The sequence below is a fragment of the Hylobates moloch genome, unplaced genomic scaffold (assembly GCF_009828535.3).
Source record: "Hylobates moloch isolate HMO894 unplaced genomic scaffold, HMol_V3 SCAFFOLD_12, whole genome shotgun sequence".
In the NCBI taxonomy this organism is placed as follows: Eukaryota; Metazoa; Chordata; class Mammalia; order Primates; family Hylobatidae; genus Hylobates; species Hylobates moloch.
In genome coordinates this window covers 50371359-50385607 of record NW_026652287.1, presented here as the reverse complement: position 1 = coordinate 50385607, position 14249 = coordinate 50371359, and the positions used below count along the sequence as shown (strand labels likewise).

General features: G+C 62.1%; 1 protein-coding gene across 5 annotated transcripts; it reads left to right on the top strand.

Annotated features, from left to right (window-relative positions):
- Positions 1-545: 545 nt before the first annotated feature.
- ANO8 (anoctamin 8) lies at positions 546-12526 on the top strand. Of its 5 annotated transcripts, none has more exons than XM_032170083.2 (18): positions 546-836; positions 1598-1708; positions 1844-1976; positions 2159-2297; positions 2372-2468; positions 4005-4121; positions 4201-4328; positions 4427-4588; positions 4912-5064; positions 5165-5291; positions 5402-5457; positions 5586-5660; positions 6435-7259; positions 7524-7715; positions 7835-7966; positions 8059-8169; positions 10316-10985; positions 11834-12526. In XM_032170083.2, exons 1-18 carry the CDS (start codon positions 731-733, stop codon positions 12199-12201), a joined length of 3702 nt encoding a protein of 1233 aa, XP_032025974.1. In that variant the 5' UTR covers positions 546-730; the 3' UTR covers positions 12202-12526. The 5 variants fall into 5 exon arrangements, with proteins under 5 accessions (XP_032025974.1, XP_058281042.1, XP_058281045.1 ...); XM_058425059.1 differs by having other exon boundaries at positions 549-836; positions 10232-10985; XM_058425061.1 differs by having other exon boundaries at positions 753-1243; positions 10232-10985.
- Positions 12527-14249: the final 1723 nt, after the last annotated feature.

The following is a 14249-nucleotide window of genomic DNA, read 5'->3' as shown; positions in this document are numbered from 1 at the left end:
CTGAAATTTACATTTAACTAAGCGGACTGTATTTTTATTTGCTAAACTTGGCAACTCTATGGGATCCTCTCCGAGGTTACATCCTGGAGGGAGTCGGTGTTAACCGGACGAAGAGTGCATGAGGAGTGTTCTAGGCAGCTAAATGGTGCGTGCAAATTTCCTAAGCAGGGCTTGCTGTAATTATCTATCACAGCCCTGCTGGGGTGGTTGAAGTTATTGTCACCAGGAATCTTCCCCAACAAGCCCGCCCCTCCCACGTCCTCCCTTAGTCAAATTACGCCCATCTCACATTCCAAACAGCGTCTCCAGGGTCCGGAGTTTGCAGATGGGGAAACTGAGGCTCTGAGGCGGAGACCAGAAGAAAGCATGGGTGGGGACAAGTTGGAGAATGCACCATCAGTGCGGGCGGGGACCAGCAGCAGGGAGCGAGGTAGGCGGGCGAGAAGGAAACCCAGAAAACAACACGGGCGGAGACGCGAACCAAAGAACTAGGCGAGCGAACTTAGCTGAGAACCCCAGAGTGACGTGCACCGAGCCGGGAAGGAGAATCGAGGTTCGGCTCGGGCGGGGACGAGAAGCAGCGCTCGGGCGAGCGAGGACGGCGGCCAGCGCGGGCGGGCGCGGCCTTTGTCTCCTCCTCCCGCGCGCTCGGCGGCGGCACCGGCCCCATGAGCCCGCGGCCCCCCGTCGCCCGGGCCGTCCGTAGCCCCTGACCTGACCTGTCCTCGCCATGGCCGAGGCCGCCTCCGGCGCTGCGGGCACGTCCCTGGAGGGCGAGCGTGGCAAGAGGCCCCCGCCGGAGGGCGAGCCTGCAGCCCCGGCGTCCGGAGTTCTGGGTATGTGTGCGGCTGGACCAGACAGGGTTGCAGGTGCCTGGGGAGCCCGCGTCAACTGCACGGGGAGGAGGATCAGGGTCAAACGTAACCTGGCGTGGTGTCTGGACGAGGGGCCGGCTCCTCCCGGCACTGCGGCTGCGGCCCGGCGGGCGGGGCTGGGACGGTGCTTCGGGCTGGGGTCCCGGCGCGGAGACACGGACACGCCCCTCCGAGAGCCCCAGGCTTGGGCTGCGCCCTGCCACCCCCGGGCTGCGGGATCGCGGCGGGCCAGGGATGTGCTTGAGAGAGCCTCTCCGCGAAGAATACAGAATCATACGGTCCTGGGTTCAAATCCCAGCTCGACTGTGTGACCTTGGGCGCGTGACTTAAACGCTCTGGGCCTCAGTTTCCTCACCTGTGAAATGGGGGTAAGAACCGCACCTAGTTCCTGGGGCTGCTGCAAGGACGGCGCTGTCATAATGTGGTGAAGCGCTCAGGGCTGCTAGTGAGCGCCCCATCGATTGTGGTTTTGGAGGCGGAGCTGGGCCTCAAGAATGAGTAAGATTTGTAAGGGAGGATCTGGGGGGAAGGGCATTTCTGGAGGAAGGCCTGGCTGGTACAAGGACGTGGAGGGAGGAAAATAAGCCAAGCCCAGAGCTCCCGGGGCTTTGAATGCCAGGCAGAGTGGTGAGGAGCCCTGGCGGGGGCCGGAGGAGCCAAGACTGGAGGCTGGGTCCGGGTCCCAGAGTGGCCTGACCCGGGCCTGCTACGCCGCCCCCTAGATAAGCTTTTCGGGAAGCGGCTCCTGCAGGCGGGTCGCTACCTGGTGTCCCACAAGGCGTGGATGAAGACGGTGCCTACAGAGAACTGTGACGTGCTGATGACCTTCCCAGGTACCCACGCCCGCCCGCCCGCCCGCCCGGTGCCCAGATGCGGCTCTCCTGAGCTCGGCTTCCCAGAGCGGGAATATGTAGGAGGCCTTGGGCCCCCTCGTGGCAAGAGCCATCGGTCCCTGTGCCCCTTGGCAGACACGACCGATGACCACACGCTGCTATGGCTGCTGAACCACATCCGCGTGGGCATCCCCGAGCTCATCGTGCAAGTCCGCCACCACCGCCACACGCGTGCCTACGCCTTCTTTGTCACCGCCACGTATGAGAGGCGAGTCCCCTGTCCCTGGCCTCTCGCTGAGCCTGCCACCTGGCTCCCCGCTCTACCAAGTGCCAACCATGCTATCCAGCCGCCCTGCGTTTGTCCCAAAGGCTGCCAGGTGCACCATCCTCAGCTCCAGGATGGTGGGCCGGGGCCTCCCTGTGAGCCCACCTCCTCCACCTTCTTCACAGCCTACTCCGAGGGGCCGACGAGCTGGGTCTCCGCAAGGCAGTGAAGGCTGAGTTTGGCGGGGGCACCCGCGGCTTCTCCTGCGAGGAGGACTTTATCTATGAGAATGTGGAGAGCGAGCTGCGCTTCTTCACCTCCCAGGTGAGGCCGGCTCTGGGCCCCTGCATGCATCCTGTGCCTATGAGTTCCCTGAGCTCACGCCCTCTTCCTCGCAGGAACGCCAGAGCATCATCCGCTACTGGCTGCAGAATTTGCGTGCCAAGCAAGGAGAGGCGCTCCACAACGTGCGCTTCCTGGAGGACCAGCCAATCAGTGAGCAGGGCAGGGAAAACACCAATCACAGGCAAAGAGTTGGGTGGAGGTCTTCAAAGACAGCTTATTGGAGCAGGAGGGCGGGGCCTAGATCCAACCAGTCAGGGGTTGGCAAAAAGTTAGGAAACCAATGAGCTAAAGGGGCGTGGCCTTAGCAAACCGGTAGAGCTTATCTCCTGAGTTGGGTGGAGCTCTGAGAGAACAGCTTATCAGGGCAGGAGGGCAGGGCTTATGTCCAACCAGTTAGGGGTTGGCAAAGAGTTGGGAACCAATGTGCTGAGGGGGCGTGGCTTTGGCCAAAGGGTGGGGCTTATTTCTGGGAGATGGGTCCAGGAGAGGCCTTTTTCTGGGTCTGGGATGAGGTGGAGGCAGGGACCATGGACAGCACTCCACTTACAGAGTGGTGCGGCTCTGGGCGTTGGATTCCCCTCCAGGAAACTAGCCACCCAAGTTCACCTTCCGACAGCAAGTTTTTACCATTCCTCAGACGTTCGGGTCCACAAACTGAGCTTTATTTAAAGCAGGGGAACAGGCACAGTGGCTCCCAGTACTTTGGGAGGTCGAGGCGGTAGCATCACTTGAGCCCAGGAGTTTGAGGTTGCAGTAAGCCATGGTAGCGCCACTGCACTCTGTCCAGCCTGGGTGACAGAGCGAGACCCTGTCTCAAAATAAACAAATAAATAAAGTAAAAAATAAGGCCGGGCGCAGTGGCTGACGCCTGTAATCTCAGCACTTTGGGAGGCTGAGGCGGGCGTATCACGAGGTCAGGAGATCGAGACCATCCTGGCCAACATAGTGAAACCCCCATCTCTACTAAAAATACAAAATTTAGCCAAGTGTGGTGGCGCACGCCTGTAGTCCCAGCTACTCGGGAGGCTGAGGCAGGAGAATCGCTTGAACCCGGGAGGCGGAGGTTGCAGTGAGCTGAGATCCCACTACTGCACTCCAGCCTGGTGACACAGCTAGACCCCGTCTAAAAAAAAAAAAAAAAAGCCAGGCACGGTGGCTCACACCTGTAATCTCAGCACTTTAAGAGGCCGAGGCGGGTGGATCACTTGAGGTCAGGAGTTTGAAACCAGCCTGGCCAACATGGTGAAACCCCTTCTCTACTAAAATACAAAAATCAGCTGGGCGTTGTGGTGGGCGCCTGTAATCCCAGCCACTCCAGAGGCTGAGGCACGAGAATCGCTTGAATGCGGGAGGCAGAGGTTGCAGTGAGCGGAGATCACGCCACTGCACTCCAGCCTTGGCGACAGAGCGAGACTCTGTCTCAAAAAAAGAAAGCAAGAAAGAAAACATGGTTCCTCACCAGGACCCGACTCTCCCGGTTCCTTTACATCCTCCCCGCCTGCCCCTGCACCTACAATTTCTGAAGGAGAATCAGATCTTCTATCCATCTAGAAGTCCTCCCCTGGAAAGAGCTCTAGAGGTTTAAGAGCAGGCAAAAACCTGTGACTTGGGTTTTAGACAAAAAGGGGCTAGCCAGGCTAGGCACAGGTAGAGGAGTGGGGATCACCTGTGTTCCTCCCTCCACAGTCCCCGAGCTGGCAGCACGTGGGATCATCCAGCAGGTGTTCCCTGTCCACGAGCAGCGTATTCTGAACCGCCTCATGAAGTCATGGGTGCAGGCTGTGTGCGAAAACCAGCCTCTAGGTGCTGCCTGGGCTGGGGGGTGGGAGGGAGTCCCAGCAGACAGGCAGGGGATGACTGAGACCCACTTGTCCCCTGGCAGATGACATCTGTGATTACTTTGGCGTGAAAATTGCCATGTACTTCGCCTGGCTGGGCTTCTACACATCGGCTATGGTATACCCAGCTGTCTTCGGGTCTGTCCTGTACACATTCACAGAGGCTGATCAGGTACTGGGCAGGGACCCTGCAAGGTCTGGGGGATCCAGAGGCGCCCTCCTTCCTGGACTGGCACAAACAATGACTCAACTCTTCTCTGCCACTCACAGACAAGCCGGGATGTTTCCTGCGTGGTCTTTGCCCTCTTCAATGTGATCTGGTCGACGCTGTTCCTAGAAGAATGGAAGCGGAGAGGGGCTGAGCTGGCATACAAGTGGGGGACGCTGGACTCACCTGGGGAAGCCGTGGAGGAGCCACGCCCCCAGTTCAGGGTCAGTTGGGGGCTGAGTCCAGGGTCATGGAGACAGGGCAAAGGTAAATGGTGGGGGGCACTGCAGGAGCAAAGGCAGAGAGGTGTGAAACAGTGTTGTTCCATCAAAGAGGGTATGCCAAACCGAGGCGGGCTCTGTGTGCTCCCCAGGGGGAGGGGTGGAAGTTGGATTTGAGGGACTGGAAACAGTGCCCTAGGTGGGTGACCTGAGAGGGTCACCTCCACATGATGGAGGGAAATTGAGTTCTGAGGATAGGGAGGGGTGCAGGAGGCGGAGGTGGCCCCTCTGAGCTCATGCTGAGCCCGGCCCTTGCCCACCATCAGGGCGTGCGACGTATCAGCCCCATCACGCAGGCCGAGGAGTTCTACTACCCGCCCTGGAAGCGGCTGCTCTTCCAGCTGCTTGTGAGCCTCCCCCTGTGCCTGGCGTGCCTCGTCTGTGTCTTCTTGCTCATGCTTGGCTGCTTCCAGCTGCAGGTGACCCCCCATACCCCCACCCGCCCTGTCCTTGGTGCCCAGCTCCACCTTGGGCTGAGCCCTGCAGCCGGGATGAGCCCTGAACCCCCTTCTCCCGCAGGAGCTGGTGCTGAGCGTGAAGGGGTTGCCCCGTCTCGCCCGATTCCTGCCTAAGGTCATGCTGGCCTTGCTTGTCAGTGTGAGTGCCGAGGGCTACAAGAAGCTAGCCATCTGGCTCAATGACATGGGTACGGCCTGCCAGGGGGTCTCTGGGAGGAAGGTCTCCACTGCCTCTTGGGATCCCTGACACCCTTGGGGGGACCGCGGCTGCCCCCTCACTCTCCCCTTTGGCCCCTAGAAAATTACCGGCTGGAGAGCGCCTATGAGAAGCACCTTATCATCAAAGTTGTCCTGGTGAGTCACCACCATCCGGCAGGCAGGGGGACAGCAGGGAAGCTGTGGAGTCTGTATGGGGGCACAAGGAAGGCTCCAAGGAGTGGGGTGTGGGTGCTGGGTGACCACCGCCTGCCTCCTTCCTGCAGTTCCAGTTTGTCAACTCGTACCTGAGCCTCTTCTACATCGGTTTCTACCTCAAGGACATGGAGCGCTTGAAAGAGGTGAGACCGCCGCCCCAGCGGCAGTCCCCCCTGCCCCCATGGCGGCCAGCGAGGGGCCATACGTGGCACAAGGGGTCCAAGGGCTCTCCAGCCCCTCCCTCCCCTCCTCCATCCTTCTCTCCTGTCTGTCCGTCCGTTGTCCGTCGTCTGTGCGTCCTCTCTCTGCCTGTCGTCCCCCCATCTGTCCGTCCATCTGTCCGTCGGTCCCTTCACAGCTCCTGCTCGTCCTGTCCCTGTCCCAGAGCCTCGAGCGGCAGCTGCGGGCGGCGCTGGTCCCGCTCGCGGCCCTGCGGTTCCGCCTGCTCCTCCTCTCCCTCCGGGGCCTCCTGCTCGCGGCCCGGGCCAAAGTACGGGCAGGTGGCGAGCCCGTGGGGCCTCGCCGGGGTGGGCAGCGTGGCTGTGCTGGGGGCCTGGCGCGCCGAGCTAAGGGGGCATGCGCGGAGGGAATCTGGGGTCGGGGACCGCCAGCAAGCAGGTGCAGGCGGCTGGGGGCGCACGCGGCCCAGTGCACCGACAGAGCCCGCGGTGGGGTGGACAGGCGCTGGGCCTGCCCGTGAGGTGGACGAGGAGCGCTGCGCGTGCCAGGCTGTAGTTTGTGGCTGAGCGCTGGCGGCCTCGCGTCGAGGCGCGTCCAAAGCAGCGGAGTTAGGAACCAGATTCGGCGTGTGTCTGGGCACGGTGCTCTGGCGGGGCGCCCAAGGGAGGGTGAGTCCCCCGATCCCGGCGCCCCGCTTGCCCCCCACGCGCCTCTCTCCTTCCCCTTCCTGCCCCCAGATGCTGGCCACGCTGCTGATCACCCGCCAGTTCCTCCAGAACGTGCGCGAGGTCCTGCAGCCGCACCTGTACCGGCGCCTGGGCCGCGGCGAGCTGGGCCTGCGGGCCGTCTGGGAGCTGGCCCGAGCCCTGCTTGGCCTCCTGAGCCTCCGGCGCCCTGCGCCCCGCCGCCTCGAACCACAGGCGGATGAGGGCGGGGGCGGCGGCAGCGGGGGCGGGGGCCGCAGGTGCCTCAGCGGGGGCTGCGGGGCGCCGGAGGAGGAGGAGGAGGCGGCGGCGCTGGTGGAGCGGCGGCGGGCAGGGGAAGGCGGGGAGGAGGGGGACGGGCCTCCAGGGGGCAAGGAGGAAGACGAGGACGACGACGAGGAGGAGGACGAGGAGGAAGAGGAGGACGAGGAGGAGGGCGAGGAAGGGGGCCTCCTGGACTGCGGGCTCCGGCTGAAGAAGGTCAGCTTCGCTGAGCGCGGCGCGGGGCGGCGTCGGCCCGGCCCAAGCCCGGAGGCCCTCCTGGAGGAGGGGAGCCCCACAATGGTGGAGAAGGGGCTGGAGCCGGGAGTGTTCACCCTGGCCGAGGAGGACGACGAGGCGGAGGTCGCTCCCGGCAGCCCTGAACGGGAGCCCCCGGCCATCTTGCTCCGCCGGGCCGGGGGCGAGGGCCGAGACCAGGGGCCCGACGGGGGCCCGGACCCGGAGCCCGGCTCCAACAGCGATTCGACCCGTAGGCAGAGACGGCAGAACCGGTCGTCTTGGATTGATCCGCCGGAGGAGGAATACTCGCCTCAGCTCACCCAGGCGGAGCTGGAGAGCTGTATGAAGAAGTACGAGGTGAGGCGGGGGCGGGGCCTCGCAGGGGGTGGGACACACCGTCCGAGGGTGAAGGCCGTGGGGGTGGGAGTGGTGATAACAGGGCCCTTGATGTTGGGATGCTGCAGAAGAGGAAGGCCTAGCCAGATAGAGGAGGCCTCTGGACTGGCTGAGGATGGGGACAGGCCCTGGGTCCATATGGGATAATCTGAGGGAGGCGGGCTCAATGGGAGAAAGATTGTCCGAGGGAAGAGGCTTCCAGGTCTGAGGCCCGCCCACTCGCAGGACACGTTCCAGGACTACCAGGAGATGTTCGTGCAGTTCGGCTACGTCGTGCTATTCTCGTCCGCCTTCCCCCTGGCGGCGCTGTGCGCCCTGGTCAACAACCTCATTGAGATCCGCAGCGACGCCTTCAAGCTGTGTACCGGGCTGCAGCGGCCCTTCGGCCAGCGCGTGGAAAGCATCGGCCAGTGGCAGGTGGGGGGAAGCCAAGAGCTCCGAGCTGAGGCCCAGAGGGAGCCCAGGTGCAGCTGGGAGGAGCCTGGGGTCTGGGGAGGCTGGCTGGACCCCGCCTGAGCCCTCCTGCCGCCCTGCAGAAGGTGATGGAGGCCATGGGTGTCCTAGCGATTGTGGTCAACTGCTACTTAATCGGCCAGTGCGGGCAGCTGCAGCGCCTCTTCCCCTGGCTGAGCCCGGAGGCAGCCATCGTGTCCGTGGTAGTGCTCGAGGTGGGGCCAGCGACAGGGGCGGGGGCAGCTGGGAGGCGAGAGGGCTGCCCCAGCGTCTGCAGCCTGCAGCTTCCTCTCTGTCACCCCTACAGCACTTCGCTCTGCTCCTCAAGTACCTCATCCACGTGGCCATCCCCGATATCCCGGGCTGGGTGGCCGAGGAAATGGCCAAGCTGGAGTACCAGCGCCGCGAGGCCTTTAAGGTAGGGGGGCACCAGGCTGGGCTCCGTTTTCTCATTGGTGGGGCTTCTGGTGGATCTCTGATCTTGGTGGCCAATTCCTTAGCGTGAGGGCAAATGCAGAGACTGCACAGAGCTGGGTATAATAATTAGTGCTCCCTGGCTGGGTGCAGTGGCTCACTCCTAAGATCCCAGTGCTTTGGGAGGCCAAGGTGGGAGGATCGCTTGAGCCCAGGAGTTTGAGGCTGCAGCGAGCTATGATCGCACCACTGCACTCCAGCCTGGGTGATGGAGCAAGACCCTGTCTCTAAAAAGAGTAATAATAAGCAATAATAACTAGTGCTCACAACGGGTCCAGTCGCTTCTGGAATCCTGGCAGCATCCAGCACCAGGCTGGCCCTTCAGAACCTTCAGCCATCTACCAGCTTGCCCGATTGCATCCTGTTAGGGGGGCCAGGGACACAGCGGAGGCTTCCTAGAAGCGCAGCTTCTTCTGCATTCCTCAGAAAGCTACAGAATGGGCCAAGGAGCTCCCCAGTGCCTGCACAGGGAACATTCCTCGAGGATGACAATGTCCCTTGTCTGCACTGTCCCTGCAGCCTTTAGCTACAGGTGATAAGTAAGCACGTTGAAGTCGGGCTGCTGCGACCGAGAAACTGAATTTTTATTTTATTGAACAGAGCCACACGTGGCTACCTGGGTATAGTCTGCTGCAGCCATAGTCCTTTTTTTTTTTTTTTTTTTTTCCCTGAGGCGGAGTCTCGCTCTGTCGCCCAGGCTGGAGTGCAGTGGCGCCATCTCGGCTCACTGCAAGCTCCGCCTCCCGGGTTCACGCCATTCTCCTGCCTCAGCCTCCCGAGTAGCTGGCTGGGGCTATAGGCGCCCGCCACCACGCCAGGCTAATTTTTTGTATTTTTAGTAGAGATGGGGTTTCACCATGTTAGCCAGGATGGTCTCGATCTTCTGACCTCGTGATCTGCCTGCCTCGGCCTCCCGAAGTGCTGGGATTACAGGCGTGAGCCACCGCGACCGGCTTTTTTTTTTTTTTTTTTTTGAGACAGAATCTCCCTCACTCTGTCATCCAGGCTGGAGTGCATGGAGTGCAGTGGCCCAATCTCGGCTCACCGCAACCTCCACCTCCTAGGTTTAAGCAATTCTCATGCCTCCCAAATAGCTGGGATTACAGGCATGTCCCCCAACGCCTGGCAAATTTTTGCATTTTTAATAGAGATGGGGTTTCACCATGTTGGCCAGGCTGGTCTCCAATTCCTGACCTCAAGCAATCTGCCCACCTCCCAAAGTGCTGGGATTATAGGCGTGAGCCACCGCACCCAGCCTGCAGCCACGGTTCTGTCTCTTGCCTGTTCTCTGGGAAGCAGGGGATCAGTTGAGGCTCAGGATTGGTTTCCACTTTACCAATTCCTAAGACGCTGCCTGGCACACAGCCGAGGACAGAGTTGATGGCCAGTGAATGTTGGTTTTCTTTTCAATTCCCAGAAAGTACCGGCGTGGGTCCAGAGATTCATTCAGTTGCACCCAATAAGCCTCGGAATCTCTCTCCAGTTCCCCAGAGAACCTCAGTGTGGGCCCAGAGATGAAGTTGGCGCCCAATACGCTTTTTTTTTCTTTTTTGAGACAGTCTTGCTTTGTCCCCAGGCTGGAGTGCAATGGCACAATCTCAGCTCACTGCAACCTCCGTCTCCTGGGTTCAAGCGATTCTCCTGCCTCAGCCTTCCGAGTAGCTGGAGTTACAGGCGTGTGCCACCATGCTCAGCTAATTTTTATATTTTTGGTAGAGACGGGGTTTTGCCATGTTGTCCAGGCTGGTCTCGAACTCCTGGCCTCAAGTGATCCGCCCACTTCAGCCTCCCAAAGTGCTGGGATTACAGGCGCAAGTCACTGCGCCCAGCCCCAATAAGTATTTAAGCCTCCCTTATTTCCACAGAGAGGCTGATCATGTACCTGGGAATGCAGTTGGCACCCAATAAGTGACTGGCTCTCTCCCACTTCTGCAGGGAGCCCCCATTGTGGGTGCAGGGATACAATTGGAGCCTAATAAGCATTTAAGTCTCCCCCACTTTTGCAGAGAGCCCTGGCTTGCACCAGTCTCAGCTGGCACCCGCTAACACCCTTTCTTCTTAGTCCTGTAACGGCTTGGCTCTACCTGCAGAGACACGAGCGCCAGGCCCAGCATCGCTACCAGCAGCAGCAGCGCAGGCGGCGGGAGGAGGAGGAGCGACAGCGCCATGCAGAGCACCATGCCCGGCGAGAGCATGATTCTGGTGGCCGGGAGGAGGCGAGGGCCGAGGGCTCTGGGCTGGACCCTGCCACCTCCTCCGAGAAGGCCTCTGCCAAGGCCAAGGGCAGCACTGCGGGTGGCCACGGGCCTGAACGGCCCAAGCGCCCAGGGTCCCTGCTGGCACCCAACAACGTCATGAAGTTGAAGCAGATCATCCCACTGCAGGGCAAATTCCTCTCGTCAGGGGCCACATCCTCACTGGCTGCTGCAGGGGCCGGAGCCACCACCCGGCCTCCCCCTGCCCACTCACCCACGGGCAGCGACACCCGCCTGCCTGCCTTCCTCAGCTTCAAGTTCCTCAAGTCACCCGAGACCCGGCGGGACTCTGAGCGCAGCCACTCACCGCCCAAAGCCTTCCACGCTGGCAAGCTCTTCCCCTTTGGTGGCACCCGGGCTGAGCCCGGGTCCAACGGGGCGGGCGGGCAGGCCCGGCCAGACGGGACCCCCAGCAGTGGCGGCAGCCGGGTTCAGAGGAGTGGGCCGGTGGACGAGGCCCTGGCTGAGGAGCTGGAAGCCCCCCGGCCCGAAGAGGAAGGCTCAGGTCACAAGCTTTAACTCGGGGGTGGGGACGCCGGGCCGGCTTTGGGGATAGGGTAGGGTGGCCAGGCCTGGGGAGAGGGGCTGAAGGGGACAGGGGAAGCCCGGTCTTGGGTCCTGGTGGGACCAGGTACGTGGTAGGTGGAGCCTCTCAGTTAAAGCCTGCTTAGTATCTCCAGGGCCTTTGTTAGCCTGGAGCCCCGTGCCTGACCCTCCCCAGGGAGGGATGCCAAAGCCCCTTGTCCCAGGACTGCACCCAGGGACCCCCCCGACCATGCTCCGGTGCCAGGAGAGATGAGGGAGGCCTGTTTCCCAACCAGCCCACCCTTCTCCTGCTCCAGCTCACTCTTGGGGGGCACTTGACCCCCCAGGCCTCTATGCAAATCCACACCCTGCAGCCCAGCTGTTCAGGAAGGCCTTCCTCGAGATGGGGCTGGGGCTGCCCACCCAGGGAGCTCCCACATGTGCTGAGCAGAGGTGCAGGCCTCACCCCTACCCTCTCACCCCTACCCTCCCACCCCCACCACCTCCCCTGCCCCAATCCCAGCCTGGGCTCCAGCAACCCCATCCCCAGGGAGCCCAACAGGTGGCAGCTGCAGCACAAGGGCCATAGGTCAGAAGCCAGAGGGACTTCCTCAAACTGTCCTCCCCCTGTGACCGGCAGGGGCCGTGCCCAGAGGCAGGGTATGCACCGGAAGCCGCCCAGGGGGCCGCCCCACCTCAGTCTCTGATCAGAAGCAATAAGGCCTTTATGTGCCTGGATGCCCGGGAGGGAGTGCGGGCAGGGTCGCCAGCCCGGCGGGGTCCGGCGGGGGCGGCATCCCCCCGGAACGGCCCCTCTCGCCTCCGCAGGGACAGCGCTGGCCCCCGTGGGCGCCCCTGCCCTCCGCACCCGCCGCAGCCGGAGCCCCGCGCCGCCGCCGCCAATGCCGCTGCCCCGGCCCCCGACACCGCCCGCCGGCTGCTGGCAGTGGGACGGGCCCTGGGGCTGCGGGGGCGAGGGTGTCGCCCCCCGCCAGGCCCTGGCCGCTGCCGAGTGCCCACCCTGTGCCATGGCCGGGCCCCCACCCGCCCCCCAGCCCCTGCAGGGGGACGCCAGCTTTTACAGCCTCCCGCCCCCACCGCTGCCGCCCACCTCGGATGCCCTCGAGACCCCAGAGCCTTCCCCTAGCCCCAGCCCCAGCCCCCAGGCCGTGTGCTGGCCCAGCGGCTGGCATTAGCTCTACCCGCCCTGCCTTCTCTTCTCATATGCAATATCAGTCATTCACAGGGGCGGCCGGTCCCCAAAATGCAAGATGCGCTTCAGCCCCCAGTATTGGCCGGCACCCCCCATCTGCCGTTTTCCTTTTCAAACGAAAGGAAACCCACAAAACCAACAGAAAACACACAGACACGCACACACACACACACACAGAATAGGTGATTATTTATTTGTTTTTAATTTATTTTGTCATATTTTTGTAAAACGGCAGAAATGCAATAAAAACTATATTTCAACAGTGCCCGAGGTCAGAGCAGTGGAAAAGGGAGTGGGGGTGAGGGAGTCTGGGTGGCTGGGGCCTGGGTTGGGAACCCCCCTCCCCCGATCCTGGTACAGGCTGGCTTGACCCGTGGGGGCCTCCTCCCAAAAACTGGGTCTCGGCCACAGATGGAAAACTCCAGGCTACATCGCCTCTGAGACGGCCCAGATTTGGAGGCCAACTTCAGCCCTGGCTTCAGCCACTAGACAAAGTGCTGAGAAGAGGCGACAATGTGTGCACAGGCCCCAGTCCTGAGTAAGACGCCTTCTCAAAGAGAACAACGCTGTGGTTTGCAAGACGTGGCCCCTTCTAGCACACCCGCCTCCTGGAACATCATCTGGGGAGCCAGAGACAGTGGGAAGATCTTGTGGCATGAACATCAGAAGGCACCTGGCACCTGAGCCTCCTGCAGTCCCCGACTTGTGATACTGAATGGCACATTTGGGTGTCCCCAGGACACGGGGTGGCATTGGGACGCAGCAGGGATGTCCCACTGTGGGACGGACATCAGACCCAAGTCACTGGGACTCTGTTGCATGACTCAGGAACAGGAATGTGGCCTCTCAGACCCTCACGTTTTTCAGGAAGAAGAGGACAAATGTGTCCATATCCAAAGGCTTAAGGCTCAGAGACCAACATGGCGATGCTGCAGGGCTGGGCCAGAGGGCCTGGCTGGGGCGTGTGAGCAAGGGGCCCTTCGGGAGGCTGTGGAGAAGTCAGAGTTCACTGGAGGCAGAACAGCCTGTGCAAAGGCGGAGAAGGTGGAAGGCAGTTTGGGGGAACAGTGGGGTAAGGGGGACCCCAAAGGCAGGAAGGGTAGGCAGAGGCTGGCTTAGGGGCCCAGCGTCCTCCCACAGGCAGTGGGAGCCACACAGGGTGTGTGTGCCAGGTGGGGCATGTCCCGACAGACCCAAGGGTTCTAGGGGGAGGCCACAGGGAGGCAAGCTGGGGCACAGCCCTCAGACCCCATCGGAGGGAGCTGAGGCAGGGGAGGGGAAGGAGGTGCCCGCCCAGCAGCCCTGCAGAGCCACGGGCAGACAGCACAGGCAGGAGACAGCCCCCAGCCACTCAAAGCAGAACCCGGGGGCCGGAGAGGTCTAGACAGGCCGAGGGGAAAGGCGGGAGTGCCCCCTGCTCCCACTCTGGCCCCTGGCCTTGGAAGCTGAAGTCTCACCATCTCAGTCATTCACAGATGGACACCGTAGGCCTGCCCAGTCACACCAACCCTGGGGACTGGGACTCCCCAGCTGGCCTGGGAGCCTCCAGGGCATTCAGGGACCCGGCACCACCGACCGCGCTCAAGTGTGCGTTTCCCGACCACCTGCCCTGTGACCACATGGACCCTACAGCACCATCCCTGTGGTGCAGACACTGCCGGGAGCTGGGAGGCACAGCTGGGTGGCTGTGCTGTGCCTGGGCCTGGTCAGCCACTCCTTGTGTAGGACAGGAGCCCACCCTGGCACTGTCCGTCCTTGGGAGAGATGGGCCGCCTAGGCCCGAGGGTCAGACACAGGCAGGGCCCTCCACAGTGGAATCTGGGGCAGGCGGACCCTCCATAGCCTGGAGTCTCTGCTAGCTCTGTGGCCCAACCCCACACCATAATGCCCTCAGACTCAGCTCTCAAAACCGAGACCTCTGCCAGGCACGGTGGCTCACGTCTGTAACCCCAGCACTTTGGGAGGCTGAGGAAGGCGGATGACTTGAGCCCAGCAGTTTGAGACCAGCCTGGGCAACATGGCGAAATCCTG

What these genes read in the sequence shown, in the direction of transcription:
- ANO8 (XM_058425059.1), top strand. Translation starts at nt 731, where the DNA reads ATGGCCGAGGCCGCCTCCGGCGCTGCGGGCACGTCCCTGGAGGGCGAG. An exon ending in CCCGGCGTCCGGAGTTCTGG is followed by an intron (nt 837 to 1,597) that starts GTATGTGTGCGG and finishes GCCGCCCCCTAG; the next exon opens with ATAAGCTTTTCGGGAAGCGG. An exon ending in TGTCCGTGGTAGTGCTCGAG is followed by an intron (nt 7,967 to 8,058) that starts GTGGGGCCAGCG and finishes TCACCCCTACAG; the next exon opens with CACTTCGCTCTGCTCCTCAA.